This window comes from Peromyscus eremicus, chromosome 20 (genome assembly GCF_949786415.1).
Source record: "Peromyscus eremicus chromosome 20, PerEre_H2_v1, whole genome shotgun sequence".
In the NCBI taxonomy this organism is placed as follows: Eukaryota; Metazoa; Chordata; class Mammalia; order Rodentia; family Cricetidae; genus Peromyscus; species Peromyscus eremicus.
Window position 1 is genome coordinate 5,502,131 of NC_081436.1, and position 16,161 is coordinate 5,518,291.

The window sequence follows — 16,161 nt, forward strand, 5'->3', positions numbered from 1 at the left end:
CTTCCCCGGGGCTGCTTTTTTTTTTTTTTTTTTTGTGGATGTGTGTGGCTATATGGTAAGCACGTGTTTAATTTTTTTCTTGAAAATAGATTTTTTTTCATACCATATATTCTGATTATGGTTCCCCTCCCCCAACTCTTCCCAGATCCTCCCCACCCACCCAAATCTACAATCTTTCTCTCTCTTAGACTACGAACTGAAATATATAATAATAAATAATAACAATAGATAAATAAATTAAATAAGATAAAAACCAAACAGAAAAAAGTGCCAAAGAAAAGGCATAAGAAACACATACAGATGCTAACACACATTCACACACACACACACACACACACACACACACACACACACACACACGCAGAGAAAACTCATAAAAACAAAACTGAGCACCATAATATATAAGCAAAAGATCCATAAGGTTAAAAAAAAAAAGCCTAGACAAAGCATTGTGTGACAAACTACCTCCAAAACTACCATTGAGTTCCTTTTGTGTTGGCCATCTGCTGCTGGGCATGGGGCCTGCCCTTAACTGTTATTTGTATACCCAATGAGACTCCGTTGTAGAAAACTGATTGATCCTCTGTGAGCGGTTATCAATTGGAGATAGCTTCTGAGTTAGGGATGAGGACTTGTGTCTACTTCCCCTCTCCACACTAGGACCCCATCTGGCTTAGAGCTGGGTACCGTCTGTGCATGCTGCTAGTCTCTGAGTTCCTAGTCTCATCCGTCATATTGTGTCTGGATGGCCTTGTTTCCTTGGTGTCCCCCCCACCCCTGGCTCTTACAATCTTTCTGCCTTCTCTTTCAGAGTTTCCTGAGCCCCGAGGGGAGGGAGTTGATGGAGACATCCCACTTAGGACTGAATGTTCCAAGGTCTCTCACTCTGCACATTCTCCAGTTGTGAGTCTCTGCATTTGTTCCCATCTACCGTAGGAGGAAGATCCTCTGACAGCGGCTGAGAGAGACACTGGTCTATGTATGGCAGAAGCCCTTTAGGAGTCATTTCATTGTTATATTCCTTCAGCAGAACAATCGCATTAGGTTTTCCCCTAGGTCCATGGTGTATCTAGTCTCAGGTTCTTGACCATCTGGGCAGTGTGGGGCGTAGGTTCCATCCCCTGGAGTGGGCCTTAAATCTAATTAGAAGTGGTCGGTCACTCCCACAAATTTTGTGCTACTATTGCTCCAGTGTGTCTCACAGGCAGACCACCATTGTAGATCAATGGGTTTGCAGCTGGGCTGCTACTTACCTGTCTCCTTTGGTAGCATGCAGAAAGAGTGCCTTCCAGCACCATGAACACGAGGCGGCAGGGATGAAGGCTCTAGGTGGGCACCAGCTTGACTTCTCTGTGTTCACTGAGTTATGTAGGTATTGTCTTCAGCAACATGGAGTTGCCAGGTTTGTAGAGAACAACCAACAGCCTTGGCTATAGCCTGGGTTATTTGTGGGTTTCCAGAGAGCCCCTTTGGCCAACAATTCAATTAGATGTAAGCCATTCCTAGCACTGGAGGTTTTATTTGGGAGTTTGCTTTCTTTCTTTCTTTTTTTCTCTTTTTTTTTTTTTTTTTTTTTTTGGTTTTTCGAGACAGGGTTTCTCTGTGTAGCTTTCATGCCTTTCCTGAAACTCACTCTGTAGCCCAGGCTGGCCTTGAACTCACAGAGATCTGCCTGCCTCTGCCTCCCGAGTTCTGGGATTAAAGGCATGTGCCACCAGCGCCCGACAGGGGGGTTTGCTTTCTTATCGCACCCAGGACCACCAGACTAGGGACGACACCACACCTCAATCACTAATTAGGAAATGCCCTACAGGCTTGCCTACAGCCTGATCTTACATTTTCTCGGTTGAGATTTCTTCCTGTCAGACGACTCTAGTTTATACCAAGTTGACATAAAAAACTAGCCAGCACACCTACTATGTGCTGGGATTTTGCTATGCAGAAGGAATGAACATAGGAAATCTGTCTCATCCTTAATGGGGTCAAAAGGACAAAACATTTGGCAATCTCTCTAAACAAATGCAAGCTAATATCAAGAGGGCATAGATAATAGCCCTTAATGCTTTATGTAGCGTATAAAACTGCTCTTCACAAATATGGCCTAGGTTTTGTGAACTTAACCCTTGGATTAGAGGCTCTCTGGTCTCGGGTCAGTAAACTGAGGCTGAGATATGGAATGCAACTTGCTCAGAATTGGAATATTGGTTCCTACTGTGCTTACATGGTGTTATATTGTTTCTAAATATAAAGAATTATATTAAGTGACAACCCTAAACACTACATAAGTTCAGAGAAAGGTAAAATTTACTATTGTGTTAGTGGGGATAAGTTATTTTTTCCCAACTAGATAGGAAATGGATTACACTGTAGATCCTAATTTTTTACTCTCTCCTATCACTTTGGACCCATCCCTTCTCTCCAAGTGTAAGAGAATCTCGAACTTCCCTTCGGCTTTTACTCTTTGGGTGATAAGAGTATTTGGGAAAAGCCTCTTCCTATGTTTAAGACGCCTTTCTCCAGGAAGGACATGCCGTCAACGTTAGACATGTGGCCCTGAAGAAGGGGGTCTGAGGCAGGAGCATATTTGATGAGTTTGGCCAGAGCCCAGAAAGCTGTCGTGAAAAGCTCTCTGTCACCACTTAGGAGCTAGCAAGGCAGAATTCCTCTCCTGCAGCTTCCTGTCACTCCAAAAGATCTACTTAAAATCAGGAAAATATTTAAAGCCAATAAGAGAAGAAGGATGGTTCACTCCTAACAGTAATTACTCACACGGCTTAAAAGGCAGGACGTCAGATCTGTCACCTGGTTCACCCCCGTGGCCTCTACATGGTCTGGATACTAATCCATGTTGATTGCTGCTCGCAGCAGTGGATACAGCCATAACAGCATTATCAAGTTTCCAGCTCAAGTTTACGCCCAGCTCTGAAAATAGAAACACCAGTTAGACTGTCTGCCAATTAACACCACCTACTGGGCCCTTCTTGAGGGCAGAATTGGAAGGAACATAGTGAGTGGGAAATGACCTATGGTCTTATGGGAAACAGCACACACACAAAAACCCAAACCAGAAACCCATGGATCACTTCTATTCAAGCTACAAAGGACAGAAATAACTATGTACATAGTAAGAAGCTATGGATGAAATTAAGATGTGGAATGCACAAGTCATGGGTGTGATCAAATCACATCTTTGTTCTTTAGGCTCTTACCATTTTTTTTCAAATATTTTACCTAGGGGTGGGGGTTAGGTTGCTATTTTCCTTTGTTCCTGAATGGAAACTTTACTTTTTGGTTCATTTTTTGCTAATTGATAGTCTTTTACAGAACAGTCCCTTGAAATTAAAAAAAAAAGATGGTGGTCTAGATGAATTTACTTAGTAATTAGAAGGTTTCCCATCCAAAATGTTAATCAGATTCTCAAATTCATTCTAAGGTATTGTCAGTCCAAGACTGCTCTCTCCATTCCCCCAGGTAGGGCTCACGACTGGTGGCTGCCAGCCTTCAGCTTTCTTCTGGACCTTCTACCTCTTGCTCCTCACATGCCACCAAAGCTCCCCTCCCCATTGGCCAATGCTATTCTATCTGCTTGTGTGAAAGTGGGAGGAGGCAGGACACCGGAGTCCAGGGGCTGCTCTTTAAAAGGTCAGCACTGTATCTAATAGATGGCAGAAGATGATTTTTTTTTCCTAAAGGAAGTGTTTGACAGTTCTTTGGAGATTCCCATCATCAGAGCCCTCTTAAGTAAATGCATTTGGCCTAGAAAGACATGGAAGTGGTGGCCTACAACCAACTGTGCATTTTAAGATTCCTTTATCTGTTTCTAACTTCAGGCCATCTGGTTCCTCCATGCCTCTAGACCACCCTTTAGACAGTAGGCAACTCCGTATTTTCTGTCTTCTTTGTGGCCCACATTTGGTGCAAGGACATATTGATAAATCCATCTCTGCAGCTGCAGTCTTCTTTACTTACATCAGGCAAAAATGCTGATGTAGTTCTTGACTTTCCAGCAACAGGGAACACTTTTTGAACTCTCCAGTGCCAAAGAAGTTCATTTTTATGCTTGAGGAGAAAGAAGTATTTGGGTGGGCGGACAGAGGGGACTCAGCATAAATTTTTCCCTGTAAAACTCGTCACAGGTCTCTCTCCTTCCTATACTCCCTTGCTTTCCTTTTGGAGTAGAATGATTCTTCAACGTTGACTTTGTCGATGTGATGGTCCTTAACTGCAATCACAATGATCAAGTTTACCTTCCAATCCTTAATCAAAAGGAGCCACACTTCATCTATGCTTCCTGAAAAACTGAGCCTGTAAGAAGAGGTCAGTAAATGTTCTGTAATGGGCAAATCTAAAACTTACTTTTGTTGGGATGCAGGTCTCCAAGACACTTCAAAACAACCTGTATGGGTAGTTTATTTCATCACCTACTGGCAAAATGCAATCATTCATACATTTATAAAATACCAATTTTTCCTCATAACTTATAGTCTTTAGTATTTATCAGTCAATAGATTTGGGAAATGAATTGGGTAGGGGGATACCATCAAGACAAATAATTGAGAAATTCAGAAAAAAAATCCCCCAAGGCAGCAGGAATTACATACATTTTTGATTAGTTTGTCTGGAAAAAGAAAAGAAAAGAAAACCAATAACAAGCTAAATCTTGAAAAAAGAACAAGAGAAAAGCAAAATTAGATTTTTTATTTTGTTTGTTTGTTTTTTGTTTTTTTCGAGACAGGGTTTCTCTGTGCTGTTTTGGTGCCTGTCCTGGATCTCACTTTGTAGACCAGACTGGCCTCAAACTCACCTGGCTCTGCCTCCCGAGTGCTGGGATTAAAAGTGTGTGCCACCACCGCCTGGCTACAAAATTAGATTTTAAATGTGACAGGCAATGTTTTACAAATGAGTGATGGTTATAAAGATTTCATTTTACTATTCTTTCTAGTTTTTCCTGTATGTTTGAATACTTTTATAACAAAAGTAATATGTGTAGATAAGTGTTGCAACTCTGGGGGAAAGATACTCTGACTGTTCAGGGAGTCAGGCGACACCTTGAGCTGCTAGGACAGCTCTGGCAGCTGGAGCTGCAATGGGACAGCTCAGCTCTGGAGGGGAAGATAGCCCAGATACCTTGAGCTGCTATGCTAGGACAACTCAGCTCTGGAGGAAAAGGTATCCTGACTGTTCAGGAGTCAGGCTATACTTGGAGTTGGGGTGCAGTGGAGGATGGTCTCACCGCAGGATACAGCAATCCTGCTCCTCTCATAGAGAGTTGCTACAGCTGAGCTTTGCTCAGCCTCCACTTGAGGAGGCTTCCCAGCAGAGCTCTGCTTCTTCTCTCTGGCCCAGGATGTTGCTTCTTCTGCTTCACTCTGCTAAAGAGGAAACCCCTGCAGAAATGTAGCAATCTCCTCCAGCTCCAGCAAAAAGTTGATACTTTTTTGTTCCATCTTGCTCAGTCCCCTAAGGGATGTCTCAGCAAGGTTCTTCTGTTCAGCTCAGCCTTGCTCAGTCCTCCTAAGGGAATGTCTCTGCAAGGTTTTTTTCTGCTCAGTCCACTAAGGGATGTCTTAGCAAGGTTCTTCTTCTTTTCGCTGGCAAATGAAGATCTTCACACCCAAGACTCTTGAGAAAGAGATTTATTTGGGAAGAAGGAGTCCAGGAGAGTAGCTACCTCTACCAGGGTGGGAAAGAACATCTCAAAACTGAACAGGCAGGGTGGTTTATATAGGATCTCTTGGGGGTGGAGTTTCTCCAGGGAGAAGATTTTTTTGTCCAGGGATTGGTTAGTTTTTTTCTGCTCAGGGATTGGTTAGTTTTGTGGGTTAGGGGCAGAGATGGCCCTGATTTCAGAGCCAAACTGTTTTTCTTTCACTGGCTTTTCTGAGCTTTTTGGTTCTAATACTAAGGCCAGGACATATTTCTTTCACTGGCTCTGTTTCTACGGACAAAGTGTGTTTCTTTGGCACTGGTTTCAAAGTCAGGGCATGTTTCTTTGTTTTTGGGTTGGGGGATAAAGTGTTTCTTTCTCTGGCTCAGATCCCAGATCTTGGATGTGTTTCTTTCACTGGTTCTGGGCTCTAGTGTAAGGCTGGGTTTCTTTAGCCAGCCCCCTTTCCCTATAATATGTTGTAGAATATTATTTTAAGATGTGTTATGTTTGTTTATGCTGTGGAACATTTGTTTAATAATGCAAAGATGTGTTACATTATTTTATGCTGCATTGTTTAATTCTATGAAGTTGTGTTACTGTGCCTGTCTAAAACACCTGATGGTCTAATTAAGAGCTGAATGGCCAATAGCAAGAAAGGGTAGGTGGGGCTGGCAGGCATAGAGAATAAATAGAAGGAGAAATCTGGGAGGAAAAGGAGAGGGAGCGAGAGAAGGAGGACACAAGGGATTAGCCACCCAGCTACACAACCAGCAATGGAGTAAGAAAGAAAGATATATGGGGCTGGAGAGATGGCTCAGAGGTTAAGAGCACTGGCTGCTCTTCCAGAGGTCCTGAGTTCAATTCCCAGCAACCACATGGAGGCTCACAACCATCTGTAATAAGATCTGGTGCCCTCTTCTGTCGTGCAGGCATACATGCAGAACACTGTATATATAATAAATAAATCATTAAAAAAAAAGGAGGAGGAGGAGGAGAAAAGAAAATTTAGGCTTGCCTACAGTCCAATCTTAAAAAAAAAAAAGAGAGAGAGAGAGAGAAAGAAAGAAAGATATACAGAAATAGAAAAAGTTAAAAGCCCAGAGGCAAAAGGTTGACAGGCTAGTTTAAGAAAAGCTGGCTAGCAACAAGCCAAGCTAAGGCCGGGCATTTAAAATTAAGAATAAGCCTCCATGTGTGATTTATTTGAGAGCTGGGTGGCAGGCCCCCCAAAAGAGCAAAACAACCAACTACAATGATATTAAAATTTAAAATTGAGAATCGCCGTTGTCTTTATCTTCCTTTAGAAAGGAGGCACCAGCAGAAGCAAAAGTGGAGCAGATACTATAGACTTTGCAATTTTGTAATGAAATGCTCGCGGGCTCCATTTTGTAGTACGGTAGCATCATGATAGCCATATACTTATTCTAATTTGGGCAATGGGGTAAGCATTTTGGAAGCAAGTCCTTTTGCTCTGGAATTACATAAAAAAGAAATTTCTAAAAATAGAAGGATTTTTAAGTATCATTACAGCCAACATCGAGAAAGTTAATACTCAGAGAAACTGAGGGAAATAATAAATCACTCTCGGAACCAAAACCCTAGCCTTGTTCTCCTATGGTTTTGCTTGGTGCATGGCATTGAACCAGAGCAGTCAGGGCCCAGAACCTCCGAAGAGAGGTGGACGCCACCCTCCAGGTTATAGTACTTTGTCTTGCTGGATCCTTTGACCCCATCCTCTCTGCCGGGCCCAGGTGGAAACCTGCTTTTGTTGTGTGTGAGTTCTCAAGAGAGAGAGCCGTGGCTCAAATACCCTGGGTTAATCAGATCAAGAGTAGAGAGGCAGTCACCAGCCCCTCACTAGGTCAGGTGTGTGAAGCTTGTACTCTACTTTGAAATGGATGGCGCTAAGCAGAAGAGTAGTGTGCGGATGAGGTGTCCAGGACCGTGTTTTGGATGTAGACACAGGGAGGCCGACGGTGGGATGGTCCTACATTGGCCTGGTCTACACAGACGCAACCTTATAGAAGCCGAGATTCGTGTTTCTTTTCCACCATAGGACCAGGACGAGGCCCAAGGCTGGGGGCGAGTTAGAGACTGCGCCTACACCCACTGCTTTTAGGCAGCACAGGAAAAAAGCAACTGATTCCCAAGTCCCCAGGAAAAATCTAAGCACCTTCGGCGTCGAGAGTCCGCGCAGGCGCGCTCGGCTCTCTCGCCTTGGCCAGCGCGCAGGCGCGTACGCACCTCGGTCGTCTTGCGCCGAAAACACAGGGCTGCCGCGGGCCGCTTCTGCTTCCGGGTCACGGCTTGACAGCGGCTTCCCGGACCGAGCTCTGCCCACGGTTCGGTGAGTGCGGCCGCGGGTGTGGGACGGTGTGAAGCCGGGTCCCCAGCCGGGAGCTCCGCAGCCAGGAACGTCCCTAGCCACCTGCCAGGGCTGCGGGCCTCCCTTCCCGGCCTTTGCGGGTGGTGGGGGCGGGGACAAGTCGGTGTCAGCGCCCCGGGGTGCAGGCTGAGGCTCCCCGGGATTGCTGCGAGCTCCTGGGGCCTCCGCCGCAAGGGACACCGCAGTCCTGGCATGTCATGCCCTCGTCCCGGCCCCTGGGCTCCGCCAGGCCCAGCGGCCGCGAGCCTCCAGCAGCAGGTGTCATGGGGTTGGGTGTCCCCGTCTGGGTCGATGGTCCCCGTGGCGGCGAGGCCCAGGCCTGCCCAGAGCAGGAGCTGTTGTGTCTGCTGAGTGTCTTTCTGCGTTGCTTTTTTTTTTTTTTTTTTTTTTTTTTTTTTTTTTTTTTAAATAAAGGTGTTTGCTGTGCATGCCATAGGAAAAGAGCACAGGGCATGGGGCGGGTGAGCACCAGCTGAGGAAACTAAGGGGCGTGGAGACTTAGATGATCTTGACTCCTGATTGCGAGTGCTGTCACACTGTTTTCACCTGGAGCTTCACGGTAGCAGGTGGTGAACACCTGCCAGCCATGCTCGATTAGGGTTCCAGGAACCAGGAATCCAGGAACACTTGTAAAATGAGTGCAGGGTTTATTGTCGTCTACTTAACTATGTACCAGAAACTTAACAACCACACCAGTCCATGCCTTCCCCTTTAGATAGCCTGGGTTTTGTCCCCTCTGTCCACACCAGTGTTGGAACCTCAGACAAACCTACCTTTGTGGCATGTACCCCCCTTCCCCCCCTCCCCCGCTTTTGTTCCCTTTGCTACAAAGTGTAAGATACAGATGTTGATGATCTGATGGGTGTGGAGGGGTGGGGGGATGGGGGAGTGAGGGAGTGAGTTAGTTTATTTTGAGGAGAGTGAGTTTATTTTGAGTGCTAGAAGTTGAAAAAAGGATTTGCCAAACTCCAAGGAGGAGCCACTCTACTACCAAGCGGGACCCACAGCCTTGTACACCTTGAGATAGATAGAAATGGCTACTGGTTAGCAGAAACTAGTAGAGTTTATACTATATTATATAATGTATAAAGGGATACCCCATCACAAAAACAAATCTATATTACAGAATTACTGAACACATTTTTTTCATAGTCATGTTATTAGTAATTGCATGTGTAATGACAAAAACGGTTAGGTTCCAAAGTAAAAAGCTTTTGCTTCTGGGTCACACCTTGACAGCAACTTTGCTGACCCACAGGTTTGGTGCGTGGATCCTGGGTGCTGGATGGTGTGAAGCCAAGTCAAGTATTAAACAAATGTGTGTTAAGGACCTTCATGTACCAGGCGTAGTTACTTTAAAAGCCTCCCATTACCTTAACTCTTGAGGGGTTGATATTTCATAAAAACATAGATTCCTAAGCAAATACACCAAAGAAGTGGAGCTGCTTATTATTTTTCCTCCAGGTTTTTTGTTTATTTTGTTTTGTTTGAGATGGATTCTCTGTGTAGCCCTGGCTGTCCAAGTACTCCCTCTGTAGATCAGGCTGGCCTGGAATTCAGAGATCCACCTGCCTCTACCTGGGATTAAAGGCATGCACCACCACTGCCAACTTTTTCTCCAGTTTTTGATAGGTGCTTTTTTCATAAAAAACATATCACTTTATTGGCTGTCATTTTAAGATGTATCATTTAACACATCTTATATTGTTAAAGCTTTTATTATAAATCTAAGTATGTTGAATTATTTTCTCTTTTTATCCTAGAATTCTCTGCCATAATGTGGTTTCAACACATTTGCACAAATATATTTCTCAGGTGTATTGACTAGTCATTTATTAAAATGCTTTTATTTTAAATCTGTTTATTTCCAATAACCAAAAGCATATTTTATTGTTATGAACTTTTTAGGTTGATTCCAGAGTGGTTATACACTCACTTTCTTCCTTAATTTAGAATGTTAACTTATTTCTTGTTTTTTTGCTACTGAATATTTGAAAATATTTCACAGATGACTTCCATCAAGTTGTGTTTGTTCCATAGCCTCCCTCTTCTCACAGGCACTGAGAGCATCTCCACAGCCTGTCAAGCAACCAATATGTGTTAAATGTCTACATCTTACGGGAGGTGGTGGTTGGCTTTACTGAGCAGGACAGTAGAAGACAGTGTCCTATCTGGCCGGTTGATTTTAATTCAGATGGAAAAACAACAATGTGTGCACAGCTATATTGTGAGGAACCTGGAGGTGATACTGATAATAAAAACAAAAATTCAGAGTCGGAAAAGAGTGCTTCCTGTTTCAGCCTTCAACTCTTACTCCTTGCTAGCCATGTAGACCATGTGGCACCCCATGGGGATCTTAGTACCAGACCTCTTAGGGAGATCTTGTCCTAGGCATCAGAGAGTCTCCAGGTTTAGTTAACATCTTAGCAGCTATTGTAATCTGCCTTACTATTACAGGAGGTGGCATTGATTAATCACTGAGCTCCTTGACAACTTTTTATAGTGGAAAAACCCTCAGAAAATGCTTAACCTTGAGGACAGGTATACTCAGCGATATTGTATATGCCTAAAACTTCTTTGTTTCAGGCAGTCTGGAGCATGTGAACATACTCTGAGCCTTGATGAGTTCCAGTATGTGGTATATTATGCAGAGCATTCAGAGCAAATACTCCCTCTCAGAACGCCTGATCCGAACAATCGCTGCCATCCGCTCCTTCCCACATGACAACGTAGAGGACCTCATCAGAGGGGTGAGTGGCCCGTTCTTGATAGAGCAGACCTTTGAAAGGGGAAGTGTGAGAATCCCTGCTAAACTCCCATAGGTGTTTGAGCTGCAACCTTGATTTGAGCACACACTCCATGCTCATCAGTGTTAGCATGATCATTGAAATATGTGCTCCCTAACTTTTGTTTCATCTGCCTTTATATCCTTGATGTTTTTCTTCATAAAATATAGTCTAGATAACCTTACTTGCATGTTTTTGGTTTTGTTTGTTTTTAACCTGACAGGATATGGAGCACGCACATATGTGAAAGTCATGCAGCTCAGAGTCTTCCGTCCATGTGTTATGGAGGGTTTTAGGAGGCAAGCAAAGTGGGGGTCAGGTTTCAAATCCTTGGAGGTTTCCTTCAGACCTGGGCGATGGTGATTGCAGGGAGAGATGTCACTTTCCTGCTTGGTTACAACAGCTACTAGTTTTAGTTCCATAGCAGACCCTGTCCCCTGGAGTGTGTAGTAATTACTGATTAAGAAAATTAGAGACCGGAGAGTGACTCAGTGATGGAGAGTGTGCCCCCTTATCAGGCAGCTCACAGCCACCTGTAACTGAATCTGCAGGGGCTCTGATGCCCTTCTGACCTCGGTAGACACATGCACCCGTGTGGAGAAACTCATGCAAGGACACACACACACACACACACACACACACACACACACACACACACACGCATAATTAAAAATAAGTCTCACTTCCTTTAAAAGGAAGGAAACACTTTCTCTGATCTCCAAGCACTGCTGCAGTAACCCTGTCACATGACTAGTACCCTGGAAAGCCTTGGTATACCCTTCCTCCTTTGAAGAGGAGAAGTTACAGAGTAATGTTTTGGAAAATGTGACCATGTGGTTACTCTACACTACATGGTTTAAAACAGCTTGCGGATCTTCTCTTTGGGTCAGCTGCACACAGGCGGAAGGAAGGAATGCCATAGCTCATTCTCAACGCAGTGGGGTGGGAAGTCTCGGCAGTGGGAACTTGTCTGTTCTCATTCCAGCTCTGCTGCTGGTGGGAATGGCACACTTTGAGCCAGATTAGGAGTAATGCTGAGACTCAGGCCACCTTGAAGAATTTGTAAACACACCATTAAGACAGCCTTATGGTTAGCGTCATTTGTTGAATTGTAAAAAGAGCCTAATAGTTCTGGCCTCAGTCTGAGACTCATTTTCATAACTTGCAGAGCACAGTGGCCATAGAAAGTGGGAGGCTGGGCCAGCTTTCCCACAGCTTTTACACATAAGGCCATGTCATCAGAGGTGTCGGGGTGGGGAGGGAGGGAGGGGAGGCATTTTGGCAGGCTGTGTTGTGGAAAAATTTAATAGCTTCATCTGGAGAAATGACTTCCTTTTTTTCCTCTTCAATATTCCCTTGGTTTGAGTACTGGAATTCATTACTAGAAATAATTGGTACTTGGAGTTCTTGTATATTGAGGCTTAGGAGTCCCCCCCATCAAGTCCCTTCTGTGGCTTCTGAACTCCTTCCCACAGGGAGCAGATGTGAACTGCACCCACGGTACACTGAAGCCCCTGCACTGTGCCTGCATGGTGTCGGATGCCGACTGCGTGGAGTTACTGCTGGAAAAGGGGGCGGAGGTGAGTGATGTTCCCAACACTTCCACGTTAGTGAGTCATAAAAACTCGACTGGGCGGTGGTGGCACACGCCTTTAATGCTAGCACTGGGAGGCAGAGGCAGGTGGATCTCTGTGAGTTCAAGGCCAGCCTGGTCTACAGAGCGAGTTCCAGGAAAGGCTCAAAGCTACACAGAGAAACTCTGTCTCAAAAAACCAAAAACAACAACAAAACAGAAAAAAAAAACCCAAAACACTTGACCTTCGCACCTCCCAGCTTACTTTGCAACTCATGGTGACATATGTTACTAAAGCCAGGTATAATCATACATCCATAAGATCATTCTAAGGATTTTATCCCTTTGCCTTTTAAAAAAAAAATCACGTAAGCTGTGCATGGCTCCAAGAAGGAGTTTTATTTCTCTTTCCTTCCCTGCCTACCTCCTGGGGTTTGTTCATATTTCCATTGACTCCTCTTCTGTGGACTGACTATACAGTCACCATAAGTCTGGAGGCTTCTCAACTCCAATTCATTCTAAGCCATGTAAGATATTCTTAGACATGTGAAATTCTGGAGATTATTGTCTTCTTTGTAATTGCATCTTAAGATAAAAATAAAATGTTTGGAAGTAGACTCTTGGTATTAGCATGAAGCAGCATAATATAAAGAATGATTGAAAGAACAGACTCTGAGCCAGGCATGATGGTATGTGTTCACCTGTAATCCTAGCACTGGGAGAGGTGAGTCAAAAGGACTGTAAGTTGGAAGCCAGCTTGGATATATAACAAGACTCAGAAGCTGACTAGCCAAAAGGTCTTTGGAACCAATTTCATGGATTCTACTTCCTGCCCAAGTGCCTTTGTTTGTGTGACCTTGAACAGATTCCTTAAACCCTGCCTGCCTTTGCCTCAGTTTCCCCATCTATAAAAAGGGTATGCCGTAAGGTTATAAAGTGTTTGGATTTCTGGCTTATAGCAGTTGCTAAGTACGTACGTGACAAATTGATCTGGCAGCATTGTTTGTTGGGAGCAGTCTTGAAGATGGTGTACGCTGAGTGCTAATTTGAATCAGACAAGCCATCGAGCCTACCGGCGTGCAGTCCCAAACATGCTGGACAGGAGGCAGAAGCAGCAAGTCCCACCGTAACATCTCCTACGCCCATGCTGCTCTCTGCAGCACTAGTTAGTCTATAACCCTGTGGTTAAACCTTTTTGTGATGAAGTGACCCTAGGGATTAACCCCAGTGACCAAAGGGAAAGAGGCTTGACAGAAGAAAGCTCCAGTAAGCGGTGTGCTTTGGCTCCAGTGCCCCATATGGTGCGGAGGAGACCTGTAGATCGGGAGTTTGAGGTGAGGATTGGCTCAGTGAGGCACCTGCCATTTCAGCACGGGAAGTTTGTGCTTTTCCTCCACGTGAGTTCATCTGAGATCTCTGTGGGGTTAAAGAACACAACAAAGCTAAAAGGACAGAGTTTTGACTTCATTGTTTTTCTTTCTGGTTTTCACTAATCATAGGATATAGAAAGTGTCAGAGTAAATAGTGGAGAGTTTCTCTCAGAGCGGTATTAGAGACTTGGACTTCATCTTTTCCCTCTTCAGTCCCCACTGTGTGGCAGACTCTAGTGTAGAGAAGTGGACACGGCAGTCCTGCCAGCCTGGTGGGATGCTAGTTGGCTGTTCTCAGTTCCTATTGTTCCTTATCTGTGTCATCTCATCTTGATCACCAGGACTTCCGGGGAATTGCACATTGCCTCATTGTTGAGGGCATTGCATGACGAAGGGAGTGGGCAAATCCACGCAGGCATCGTTGCCCCACTGTAAACCCCTTCCTTCCTTTCTGTAGGTCAATGCCCTGGATGGCTACAACCGGACAGCCCTCCACTATGCCGCAGAGAAAGATGAGGCTTGTGTGGAGGTCCTGTTGGAATACGGTGCAAACCCCAATGCACTGGATGGCAACAGAGACACCCCGCTTCACTGGGCAGCCTTTAAAAACAATGCTGAGTGTGTACGAGCTCTCCTAGAAAGTGGGGCATCCGTCAATGCCCTGGATTACAACAATGATACACCGCTCAGCTGGGCTGCCATGAAGGGAAATCTTGAGAGTGTCAGCATCCTTCTTGACTATGGTGCTGAGGTCAGAGTCATCAACTTAAAAGGCCAGACACCCATCTCCCGCCTGGTGGCTCTGCTGGTTAGAGGACTTGGAACAAAGAAAGAAGACTCCTGCTTTGAGCTCCTCCACAGAGCTGTTGGACACTTTGAATTGAGGAAAAATGGCACAATGCCAAGAGAAGTGACCAAAGACCAGCAGCTCTGTGAAAAACTGACTATGTTGTGCTCAGCACCAGGAACTCTTAAGACACTCGCCCGCTATGCTGTACGCCATAGCCTGGGTCTCCAGTACCTGCCCGATGCGGTGAAGGGCCTTCCACTGCCAGCTTCTTTGAAGGAATACCTGTTACTCTTAGAATAGCCTGGAGGAGACATGTCCGCCATCATGCAGACAACTCCGGGTGAGGTTTTCTTTGCAATACTGTCTCTTTGTCATGGAACACAGAAAAGAACTTGTTTCTATGTGTGGTTTATAGATTTTTGAGGCAGCACATCACAACAGTAATGTGTGCACCATCTCCCCTCTCCATACTGAGCAACCAAACCCAAATAAGAAACTTTCTGCACTTCCGTTTGCTGTTTTATTGCTTAGTTGCCTTTTGATAATGAACCCTACAAAAGAGGTCCCCCCCACCTCCTGTAGGATACTTGAGAGCCAACAGTGTAACTAAATTTCCCTAGGAAGATGTAAAGTACTCAGAGTATATGGTTTTTCCTTTGGGGTCATGGTTTAGCAGAAGTTTCTCCTAAAAATGTTTAGTTGATCTGAAGTTTAAGACAAATCGCAATTCCAATGAATAAGAATTATGTTCCAAGGATGAATGCTTGAACTTCAGCTAGGGGGTAGACTCAGAATTGGGCATTCCGAAGGGACTGGCTCCTTTCTCCTCACCAAACAGATGACTGACTTCTTTGCCTTTTTCTATAGTGTGATTTCACAGAAATATCTTGCTGCTCCCCACAAGAAGAGATACTGAGTCTCAGCAGTCCTGAGATTGCGGGGCCATTCTCCTAATGTGGGTCTTTCCCTGAAACTCCTCTGCACTAGTGGGCTGAGCAGGAGTTGCCTGCACCTTAGATGAGGTGTTGCTCTAGCAAGGCAGGGTGAGGGCACTGCCTTCTCCACAGAGCTTCACTCCCTAGGAGTTTGAAGGTGTTTTTTTTCTACCCTCTTGGAACCTTTGCTTTTTATTGAGCTGTAGAAAACGGTAGGGAAAGTGGAGCTGGGAACAGAATATGAAAGGGTTTCTTTGGAATTGGCCTGCCTACCCAAAAGGACCTGTTTCAGTGAACAGTATTCTTCCTTTTCGTGTTCTTAAACTAGATGAAGTTGGTACTGACCTTAAGTTATCTGTATGCAAGTTTGGAAAGCACTTTTTAAAAAGCTGATTGGAACTACACACAAATGAATAGGGCCGTCTGGCGCAGCTAACTGAAAAAGCCTGCCTGCTTTTGTCCTTCACTGTTGCCGGGTTTGCCCACTGAAAAAAGAATAAATAAATAATTCTGAAAGCAAATTTGGCAGCTTCCACTGTCTCTACTTTTCTCTGCTTCCTCTTCTGCCCATTTATAAGGGATTGCTTGGCTCTTCAGCGTACCTTTCTGTCTCCTCCCAGCAAGTAATTCTGGGCATGGTGAGCAGGAAAGCCAGGCATAGTGTTTAAAAA

At 44.7% G+C, this 16,161-nt stretch overlaps 1 protein-coding gene across 14 annotated transcripts in view; it reads left to right on the plus strand.

The window, feature by feature from the left end:
- Asb8 (ankyrin repeat and SOCS box containing 8) overlaps positions 1-15,064 on the plus strand; it is a 35,918-nt gene extending 20,854 nt beyond the window's left edge. For 2 of the 14 annotated variants that reach the window (XM_059247281.1, XM_059247280.1), the window contains exons 2-6: positions 812-903; positions 7,707-7,997; positions 10,623-10,786; positions 12,298-12,402; positions 14,223-15,064. In XM_059247281.1, the coding sequence (XP_059103264.1) occupies positions 10,658-10,786; positions 12,298-12,402; positions 14,223-14,855 (867 nt within the window). In that variant the 5' untranslated portion in view covers positions 812-903; positions 7,707-7,997; positions 10,623-10,657 and the 3' untranslated portion in view covers positions 14,856-15,064. Of the gene's footprint in view, positions 1-811; positions 980-7,706; positions 7,998-10,622; positions 10,787-12,297; positions 12,403-14,222 lie in introns of those variants that run through there. The other 12 variants (XM_059247279.1, XM_059247278.1, XM_059247289.1 and 9 more) reach the window with 8 other exon arrangements.
- Positions 15,065-16,161: the final 1,097 nt, after the last annotated feature.